Source organism: Sander lucioperca, chromosome 14, assembly GCF_008315115.2.
Source record: "Sander lucioperca isolate FBNREF2018 chromosome 14, SLUC_FBN_1.2, whole genome shotgun sequence".
Classification (NCBI taxonomy): domain Eukaryota; kingdom Metazoa; phylum Chordata; class Actinopteri; order Perciformes; family Percidae; genus Sander; species Sander lucioperca.
Genome location: NC_050186.1, coordinates 32196632 through 32207284, shown reverse-complemented (window position 1 = coordinate 32207284; position 10653 = coordinate 32196632). Strand labels below are relative to the sequence as shown.

Genomic DNA, 10653 nt, shown 5'->3' with positions numbered 1-10653 from the left:
TGATGATTTAGATTTTAGTCACTTCTTGTAAGCTGTTTTTTCTGTTATGTATGTTAATACTTCAGGTTTGTAATTTTAGGTTGTGGTTATGACATGTCTTTTCTTTTTTGTCTTGAGATGTCACCCTGCCCCCTGTTGACCTTTGGGGACGATGCCCCCTGCTGACCGCATTTATTATTTTTTGTGATAACACTGTTGTAGAAGGGTTAGTCTGTCATTGCCAGACCTACCTCCAAAGTTCTGCGGAGGAGGGACTGGCGAGAATTTCCGTCTGCAATGGAGCAATCCTGGAAGTGGACTGTCATGGATATAGACTATAGAGGGGTTGACCTTGATTGCTGAATGCCTGCACATGACGATGTACTCCCGCTTGGTGTTTAAATTGTTTCACCCCATTCCTGTGCCTGAAACTTCATGAAGAAGGCTGGATGCCGAAACGTGAAAAAGTTGTTTTTAAATCTGATACTATTGAGAATGTGTCAGATGAATTAAAGACATTTTAAATATTTTTTTCTTAACCACGAGTACCTTGGGTTCTTCCTTGATGTCTATTGGATTTGTTCATGCCCCCTACCAAAGGACACCGTCTTTTGTTCACCAACACTAGTTCCATGAAGCTCTCCAATCTCTTCAGTTCTTTTTTAATATAGTATGACTTTTTTCGACATACTATACTATGACCTTATTGTGAGTTTTTTGGACATACTATAGTATGACTTTTATGACCTTTTCGATGAACTAAACAAATACTTTTTTGGACATACTATACTATGACTTTTTATGAATTTTAATCGACATACTATACAATGTCTTCGTGGCATTTTTCGTTTTACATCTCTGTAATTACATTTTAAGTCTCATTGTGGTTCTTTTAACTCTCTTTGTGGTTATTTTATGTCTCTTTATCACTGCATTTGCCTTTGTTAAATCGGTATATTAAAGATAATATTAACACTCTGTAAACTGTAGCTAACTTCCCGGAACTGCATTGCTGTGAAACTGATCACATTTACCATGATAGAAAGCTGCTGGCAGATTACAGTCTGTGGTTTCTGTTACCATGACAATCAAGGCAGGCTGAGCTGTTACTATCAGATTAATGCTGTCAATGCCTTCTTATTGTTTCCAGTAGATGTGTTAGCCTCAGCAGACAGTCATCCTGAGGAGAATGAATTACAGATGCAACTAAGGACTATATTAATTGCTGATGAATCTATCAATAATGTTTTTTCAAGTAATGAATCATTGAGTATATACAACATCAGTAAACAGTAAAAAATGTGCAGCACAGTTTGAGCCCAAGGTGACATCTTTTAATGTCTTGTTTTGTCCCACCAACAGTCCAAACGCCAAGATATTCAGTTGATGACAACTGAAAATCATCCCTAAAGCTTTTTGCAGGAAAATCCTGATCAGAAAAGGTGCAGGACATTTTTATGACATACTATACTATGACTTCTTCTATACTGGGGGATACACTGTATTGTGATTACACTCCAGGTTGCAATTGATTATTCAAAGCACAATATAAAATAAATCAGCAAGAAAAGGATTCAGTCTCAAATTTAAACCAAAGAGAATTATTTATTTCATGATAGACCTTATTTGGAAAACTCAACCATTCAAAAAAAATGTACACGATTAAGTACTTATTTTTTCGAGGACGTACTGACAGGAGTTGAAATATCAATAGCCACATGCAATGGGATTTTGTCCACTACATAAACAGCGACTAGATCCCCCCCCTTATTCTAGACAACATGGAGGCCTCCTGTGTGTCCCCCTCACACAGTGGTAGGACTTTGTGTTTTTTGGGGCGGTCAGCCTATGCAATAACACACATCATAGACAGTCAAAAGTTTAGAAACTAAACATATCAGCATCTTCTGCTCTGCAGTCTTTGTGAACCAGCCAGAGCTGACGTGCTCAGTGTTTGCCCTTTACTTCTCAGTGGGCTGTGGGACTGCTTTGTGAGTTAGTTCAAATTGTCTTTTATATTATGTTGCAGCATGAAAGCATTTTATAAAAAAAAAGGTACTTTCCATAATTTCCCTTCCTTTGTGTGTACTGTGACATTTTTAAATGTTCAAACTGCAAGCATTTATCATCATCTTTCTTCACCATACATTAAAACTAATCTAGCAAAATGCGTAGGCAAAAAGTATGAAGGTTAAAGGCAAGGCCATATAAACAGAGTTAGTCAATATACTGTATATCAAATTAAATGTAAACCAAATTTGGACGAACCTTTTAAAGAAAACTGAGCTGACAGGGTCAATAAACATCTGAATATCTGTAAATCTAGAATGGGAAAGTCATCTGGTACATCTACAGTATGCTTTCAATAGAAAACTGATGAAAGCGTTTTGCCAACACACTGTAGTCTAAATAGCTGTAAATCTGTATTTTTTGCATTAGGAAATTACTGGAATTAAATGGAAACACTGAGCACTGCACCCCTAGAACATCACAAAATGATTAAGAAGGGATCCTTCTATGGATTTATGTTAATTAGCATGTAAATTTTCCTTCAGATTAAAAATCTTTTGACACTGTTTAATTTCACCAGTCTGCACAGCACCAAATTTCACACATGAAAAATTAATAACATTAAGGGGGAAAAACAATCCCGTCACCTGATCATCTGTAAAAATAAGGCAAAGTACAAAAATCATAACAATCGAACAAACTCCATGCAGACATTAAAACATGGCTGAATTTGGCTTCAAATAATAAATGGTCCACTTCTCAAAACTTAAAAAATAATCTTGATTCTGTGCAACAAAAAAACCCTCAAACAATAAACACATTTAAAAGTGTATAGTGGTTGTCCAGTGGAATGTCTTGATGTTTCCCTTTTGCATCCAGCTGATTGCACCTATTGACTTGCGACGCCAAGACTGTTGTGAACAGTGTATGTGATTGTTGTTGGCTAAAAAAAAAACCTCCGACTGTCTCTGTGAGTCCATCTAGTCACCAGTTCGGATAAGTTAAATGCTTCACCATCTTGTTTTCCAGGGCTCAGAAGGCGAGCCATTCCCCAGTATTTAGTATAAGTGCCTCTCCCCTCCGTGAGTGAAGTCCTCTGGATGTGGAACGTCTTTTGGGGATGGCGATGTTCTTTACTGGCTGATGTTGAGGTTCAGTAAGCAACGACCATTCTTCAAAGGCACCGTACTGTACATTGGTCTGTGTGTGTGTTTGTGTGGGCCGCACATGGGCACATGCATACATGGAGAAGTAAAACCAGTCAACAAAGTTGATTCCCTCCACTGGCGTCAGCCCACAAGGCATCACCATGACAACTAAGGCAAAATCTCTCAACATTAAAACAGAGCATCTGTCTTTTTTTTTTGTTTGTTTCTTATTTTAGTTTTTCTCGTCTGATTCCGTGCTGCTGCTGCTAAAATCAACTTCCCCACAATAATCATTAGTAATGATAATAATCTCTATTAAATAAATTATCTATACTGTACAATTATTTCACCTCGCATAGACCTGCAACAAAGGGGAGCCTTTTTCAAAGTAAAGCTATCCACAGTCAGTTTCTGCTGTGTCCTCAGTTCAATAAAACCTCTTCAGAGCACACAGAGGCTGACAGACAACAAGACAGTTTTTTCTTCTTTCCTGTACAGAAATTAAACAGGACATCCTGCACATAAAGAAATGTACAAACAGAAGCAAAGCTGATGCATAATTGAGGATAAAGAAACAGGGTAGAAGCACTCGTTGAAAGAGGAGTATCCAGCAAAAACTTTTTTGTGATTTTCCTGGAGGAGTGAGTAATTTTTCTCTGAGAACAGTAGAAGATGGTTCCTGATTTGAAAGGAGCCAGGCCAGCAAACATCCAAGACTTACTGCACTCCTTCTTCATCCACATACGTTGAGGGAAACCATCCAATCTGAAACATAAAAGAGTAATTATCATCCTTTATAGTGTGTAAATCTAAACAAGATGTGCTAATTGAGTTCCTTCCGACATCTTATTACATCCAACTTAGCTGTACATGCTGTAAGATAACATTTGGTATCCATATATCCATATGTGCAGTGTGAATGTATTAGACCAAGGCCACTCTGAACATTTAGCTTTAATTGGCTTGAGGATGTTCATTATTTTCAGCTAACTGCACAGCTCAGATGTAACGGTCTCATCCCTGTTCTAAAAAAAACTTCAATACTTGAAGGCTACTTCAAATACTACTCCAACTGTTGCTAGGCAACACCTTTTCCTATTTCTCGGAACAGTAAGTGAACTAATGAGAGATAGTGCCAGCACAATATGTATTTAAAGAATTATATTTTTATCACTGACAAGTAGTCATTGTAAAAGTGGTATAATGTTCTCGGATCCACGCGGTTAATACAAATAATGTATTCTTCAAAGTTTACATGTTGTTTTGATCACTGCTTGTTTTTTTTGTTCCTTATACAGTACACAGCCTTACAGAGACAACTCTGGAATCATGAGTTAGGTGGTTCCAAAGTTTTGACAAATTTGACAAATCCAGTCTGTAAAAAATGTTATTACCAGTTCTGTCACCAGTGAGCTAAATGCTCAAGTAACCAAAACAATAATGATACGAACACTGAGACCTCTACACGTAGTGCGATGTGTATCTGGATACGTTATCTGGATAATGACATCTGACCATGGGGCATTTATTCCTGACATTAATAAGCATTTTCCTAATCTTGATTCTGCCACCGTTGATATTGGATCTAACTATTTAAATTAGGTAGATAGTTGGCTGTCTGTCTAAGTCATGGTAAGGAATGCTGTTGTATGGGCTCCTCTGTATCTTTTTTCTCTGTGGTTGAGCGACTTTTGAACTGGCTGGGGGAATGTTTTCTAATAACGCGTCCTAACAGTACCGAGTGCATTTACGCCTGACTGAGATCCCAAAAAAAATGCGAGCCAGACCACCTTGAGAAGTGGTCTGGTTAATCTGATAACATTTCACTTGCAATGCATTCTTGCATTAATTGCACTTACACTGACATATGCATATTTCCTGATCCAGATCTAACTGACTTACATCTCTTTAATCAAACATATCTGAGCATATTGCCCCAGGTATGCTCTTTGTTAGTCAATGTTATATTTCAACAGTGAATCATTTGCAATCAATATGATTATATAACAAGTACATACAAGTAGGCACCTAGATGGTTTTATCTGACAATTGATAAGACACGGTGTCACACTGACAAAAACAACACCATCAATTTAAAAACCCATTTCCATTAAGGTCCTTGATGGAGCCAGATTCTGACATGCTATAATAAAATCAAAATTAGAAAGCTAGAGTACCTCAACACCAGACTGCACAACAGAGGACAGCCCAGCTTAGCTGTGCAACAGTACAACGGTTAACACTCACTCTGGATCCACACAGTAACACATTAACACTGTCAAATGTACAACCTAATGGTGAACATCCCAAGAATAAAAAGCTGACATCACATTCAGCTTAACTGCCAGCTTATTAAACTGGCACATTTCCCAGCAGCCAGGCTTTTACTTTGCTCTTTCAACCACCTGCTTTATCCATGGTTTAATTGTTAAATTCAGTCACTCTGGGGCCCACAAATGCCAAATTAGTGCTGTACATTTGAGGCAGAGTGCGTAAATACTTGGTTTTGCCTTATGCACATGCTAGCAGTAGGATCTGTTTATGGGAATGGTACTTATCTATACAGATTACAGCACCCAAAATGTTCTATTTTTCATGGGCTTTTCAGTCTGGGTCCATTATTATCCCGATCACTTTTACCATCCATAAATGAACAGACTTTAATGGTTCACTCACTCGTCCGTTGGCCTCTCCTTTCCACCAGCCCTGGTCTCCACCGATCTTGCTGTAGATTTTGACGATGTCTCCTTCTCGCAGTGACAGCTCTCTCATGTCCCGTGCTGCAAAGTTATAGCGGGCCACTGCTGTACTCACCACCCGTGGAGTGAACACTGTAAAAGTGGAGACAATTAAAGCTCATACTATTCACATTGTAAGAACTTGATATGGGTGAAAGGCCATACAAGGTCAGTTCATTGTCAGTGTTCAGCATGACACAATGGAGTCACACAATGACACAATGACACATGAGCACGATGGGACAGGACAAGTTGTTTCATCACGAGGAAGGAAATTGGTTTTCCTTTTAGTGATTTAATGAGGGAGTGTCATCCCGGGAAAAACTGAAATGTTCTTGTTAATCATATGAAAAGAGCACCACAGAGAAGAAGTACTGAGGTCGAGAGCACAGAGGCTTATTGTGAAATTGCAGTTGATGAGGTGCAGGAAGACAACAGGAGCAAGAAAAGAAAGGAGAAAAGAAAGAGTACCTGACCAAAAGGGAGCTGAGCTCTGAGAAGAGAAGTTGAGGCCCTGCGGACTGAGGAAGGAGAAGTTGTAGGAGGCGCAGGTAGCTGCTGAGAAAGAGAAGGAGGAGGAAATGAAGCTGGAAATGCAGAGCTGGAGCCATTGAAGCAGAGTTAAAAAAAGGAGCACGTTGTCTCTTAAAGATAGGGTTCTGTTTTCATCATCTTTAATCATCATTTGTGGATTGCAAACAGGATCATTATGAGAATTGTCGGTTTATGGTGCATTCTGTAAAGGCTTAGAGAGTTTAATTCCAAGTTTGGCAGTAGTGACTTTATTGTCCCATGTAGATACAGTCAGACTGAATGCAACTCTAATAAACATTTCAGGAAAATAAGCAAAACCAATCCACTGGAACACATTTTAATTTCTACTTTTTTTAAAATGTATTTCACAGCATTGCGGCAGACCAGACAAGGTTTATCTGGACTTCATTACCAAACTGTCAGTACATAATTGGTGCAGCGAGCATAGCTTTTAAAGGGAATGATATGATTGGGCATGGTTTTTAAAGAGGCATCCTAATCTCACCACCAGTTTCCCCCACTACACTAAACTGCAAAGTAGGGGTGAGAAAAAAGATAAAAAATCATATGTATTGTGATTTTGTTTTGAGAAGATTTTTAAAATCGATTATTTTTCCTAGAATCAATATTTTTTATTCATGTTTTTACCAATGATTCACGTGAATCCTTGTATATACGGTACCGCTGACAGCGACTATATCATATCCGTTTCCAGCAAAACACAGCGAAAGCAGAAAATGCTAAAAAAGACATATATATATATATACATATATATATATATATATATACACATATATATATACATACATATATATACATATATATATATATATATATATACATACATATATATACATATATGATATTGTACTCATGATATTGTCTCTAGAAGTGTATTATTCAACTTTGTTTTCGTTAAAGAAGGACAAGAAAATCGCAATACTCAATACTATTGAATTGCAATAGTTCTAGATTCGCAATAAATGAAAATCGCAAAACAATATAATCAAAACTATACAAATCAAATTGGCACCCATGTATCGTGAAATAATCGAATCGGGACAAAAGCATATGGTCCCAGCCTAGTGCAAAGTACCTGCAACAATAAAATACAAAACAGTGTGTGCTTGAAAACATAGAGTGAGTGAGAGCGAGAGCACATCATCATCAGCAAAGACTCAATTGTCTCCATTCATTTCCAAATGCAGCCGACACCAGAGGGGAACAATCTCGCTGTAGTGGCCAGTTCTTCCTGCAGATCAAACAAAGGCAGACCAACATAGGACAGAAGCCAGTGCAAAGGCAGAGCCAGTATTGATGCAGTCTGATGGACAGAGAGGACTGCCAATGCAGACAGCTGGTCAAACTTTTGTCTTTCTCTCTTTATCTATTTCACACTGCTTGTCTCTTTTTCTGCCATGTTCCCCTAAGGGCTTTCTCCATTCCTCTCTGTACTGTATGAGTCAGGAGAGTCACTGGCCTGAGAAGGACTAGAGCACCAGTGAAGACAAAGAGGGAGTAGGAGATAATCTGTCTCATTTATTCTACCCTTCCTTGCTACATCCACAGCCAAGATGGCAAGGGATTACATTTGTTAGATGGACCTGCACATTATAATGTCTCTTCAGAGTCAAATTTGTTCTTACATAATCATTCATTGAAGCAGGCGGATATATAAGATTTACAATGTGCTATTAGTCGCTGGGCCAAACATTCATCCATTCATTCATCTTCCACCGCTTATCAGGGTTCGCCTCACAATGGCAGCAGGCTAACTAATAAAGCCCATATGAAAATAAGTGGTGAACCCCAGAATGGGAAAGGAGTGAGGCATGTCTTGGAGGGTGACAGTAAAGGTGCATTACTTATATAATATACATATTTTTATTTATGGATATCATGGCTTTGCTGGAGATGCCATTGTTCTGTACATGTGATACTGTCATATAATTTGCTTTTTGTTTTTCTTGTTTTTTTGGCTCTTGCAGTGTGGCAGATGTTGAGAGAGAAACTTTGTTGTGGGTAGGAGGGGGAGGGGGGATTGTTAAACAGAAGTTGTAATGTACTACCTGTGAGTGCAAAACATCAATAAAGAAATTGTGAAAAAAAGAAAGAAAACAGAAGCCCATATGTCTTTCTCCCTAGGCATGTCCTCCAGCTCTTTCTGGGGTAATCCAAGGTGTTGGATGTGTGTTCTGGGTCTGCTCAGTGGTCTCCTTCCAGCTGGATGTGCCTGGAATACATCCACAGGGATGTGTCCAGGAGTCATCAGATCAAAGTTCCTTCCAGATGTCTGAGCTTGGGGTGAGCTCAACCACCCTGCAAATGATATTCCACTTCTATCTGTGATCTTATTTTTATGGGCAATACCCAAAGCTCATGACCGTAGGTGAGGGTTGACGTGATACACAGACCTGCCAATGGCGTCACACTATTCCACTTATCAACAGATGGTGGTAACACACCAAATTATGCTGCAATGTGCCAGTAAAGACGCAGAAGAAAAAAGACTGTAAGCTAGCAAACATGGATGTTAACAATGCTGGATTTAAAATACTTGAATTCGGCTTTGCAAATGTTTTACATGGAGGAAAATGCATTTGACACGTTTGTTAGACCTCAGCACGGTAACACAGAATGTTTTTTTGTTTCCAAGAAAACGCCACAGGGCCCCTTTAATGTTATGTGTTCTTCATTTTCCACTGGCCCAGCAGGACTATTGCATCAGCGAGGTAACAAAGAAGCACAGTAATCGGACTCCATGTTGATACCTGATGAAATGTTCGTCCACGGTCAACTTTTCTCTCATCATAATCTTCATTTATCAGCTGACTTTACCTGGTCGCTCATAACTGCAGGGCATTTTATGAGTGACTAGCAGATTGTGATGCTTGCAGCTTTAATGTAGTGTTAGGGTGAGTATTTACTATGGTCAGGCTGTTTGTAAGTTTTGGCTGATATTTGACACCAGACTAAAAGTCATTCCAGTGTTACTTTTTGTCTGTGGCTCAGGCTAAGAGCTGGAATAGTAAACATTGGGAAGGCTTACCTGGTGAGCGTGTACTGGCCCGTGTTAGCGAGCGTTCTCTTGACTTGTAGGGGTATCGCAATGTGGTATCTAACAACTTGAAGCTTTCTTTCAATGAATGGGCCTGATAGTACTCCACCAGCTCCTGTTAATAATAAACAGTACAGAAAGGTTAAAAAAAAAGTGACCATCTGATTTCTTTTTTTCACGCTGACATCAAGGTATTGTGGGTATTTTGTGTTGGTAGTTACACATATGACTTACCAAAAGACTCTCAAACTTCTTGGCCTCAGTGATGTGAATCCAGCTGTCTTTTTCAATGACTTTGATGTGTTTCACTTCATCATTGAATCTGTAAAACCAAACATATGATTGTTAATCATTAAATTCTCCTCAATACTTTATCTAAAAACATTTTGTATGTTACTGTTTCTTATCGTTGTGTTCTCTCTCATGTGCCTTTGGTGTAATGTGTTCAGCTGCTGTCAACATGAAGTATTGTGCTGTATACCTGAAGGACTAAAATAAAGTAATTTTCACAAGTCAAAAAAAGTCAACTGTGCTGTGGGACTTTTTTCTTTATTTTTCTAAAGGCTGGTCCCTGCAGCCCTTTTGCAACTGTCTTAAAGACTCGAAGACAAATGTGCAAAAGCATTTCTCCCAGTACGTCACCGTATGACAGTTCCAGTATGAGCTCATACATATCTCTTTGTGATGCATTCCCTCAGAGGAAATACACACAAAAAAACAGGATAAAAAGGAAAAAAAGCAATTACCGAGCGGTAATTAGCCGCAGCGAAAAGATGCTGGGGAAAAAGCTGACTGGGGCATCCCGTGAGAATGTGTATTTCCCATGAGATGTGGATAAAACCCTTCCCCTGAGATTTTCCCTCTCCTGTAAGATGTGAAACACTCACTTGATGCTGATGGCGAACCTCTCCGCCTCAGCTGTCCTCTCTCTGATAAGGTAGGTCCCACTGCTGTGGGATTTTAAAAGGTTATCTGCCTGCTGGCGCTCCATGTTCCCTGCAAACCTGCACAGGAGCAGAGAACAAATGTTGTCACCTCCAAACACAACTTATATAATCCAATGACATGGTGAAGGCTTTACAAATCGCTGACATCAAACAACCATGTAGTAATTAATCTTCTGATTGCGGTCATGTTTGGGGTCAGTTTGCTTTAAAACTAAACTTGTGCACAAAGTTAACAGTAT

The 10653-nt window shown here is 38.9% G+C and overlaps 1 protein-coding gene across 11 annotated transcripts in view; it reads right to left on the bottom strand.

Annotated features, from left to right (window-relative positions):
- Positions 1 to 1564: 1564 nt before the first annotated feature.
- vav2 (vav 2 guanine nucleotide exchange factor) overlaps positions 1565 to 10653 on the bottom strand; it is a 234543-nt gene continuing 225454 nt past the window's right edge. For 6 of the 11 annotated variants that reach the window (XM_031277509.2, XM_031277513.2, XM_031277511.2 and 3 more), the window contains 6 exons: positions 10355 to 10471; positions 9702 to 9789; positions 9459 to 9582; positions 6347 to 6433; positions 5814 to 5968; positions 1565 to 3902 (listed from right to left, as the gene is read on the bottom strand). In XM_031277509.2, coding sequence (XP_031133369.1) covers positions 3855 to 3902; positions 5814 to 5968; positions 6347 to 6433; positions 9459 to 9582; positions 9702 to 9789; positions 10355 to 10471 — 619 coding nt within the window. In that variant the 3' untranslated portion in view covers positions 1565 to 3854. The remainder of the gene's footprint in view (positions 3903 to 5813; positions 5969 to 6346; positions 6434 to 9458; positions 9583 to 9701; positions 9790 to 10354; positions 10472 to 10653) is intronic. The other 5 variants (XM_035991526.1, XM_035991527.1, XM_035991528.1 and 2 more) reach the window with 2 other exon arrangements.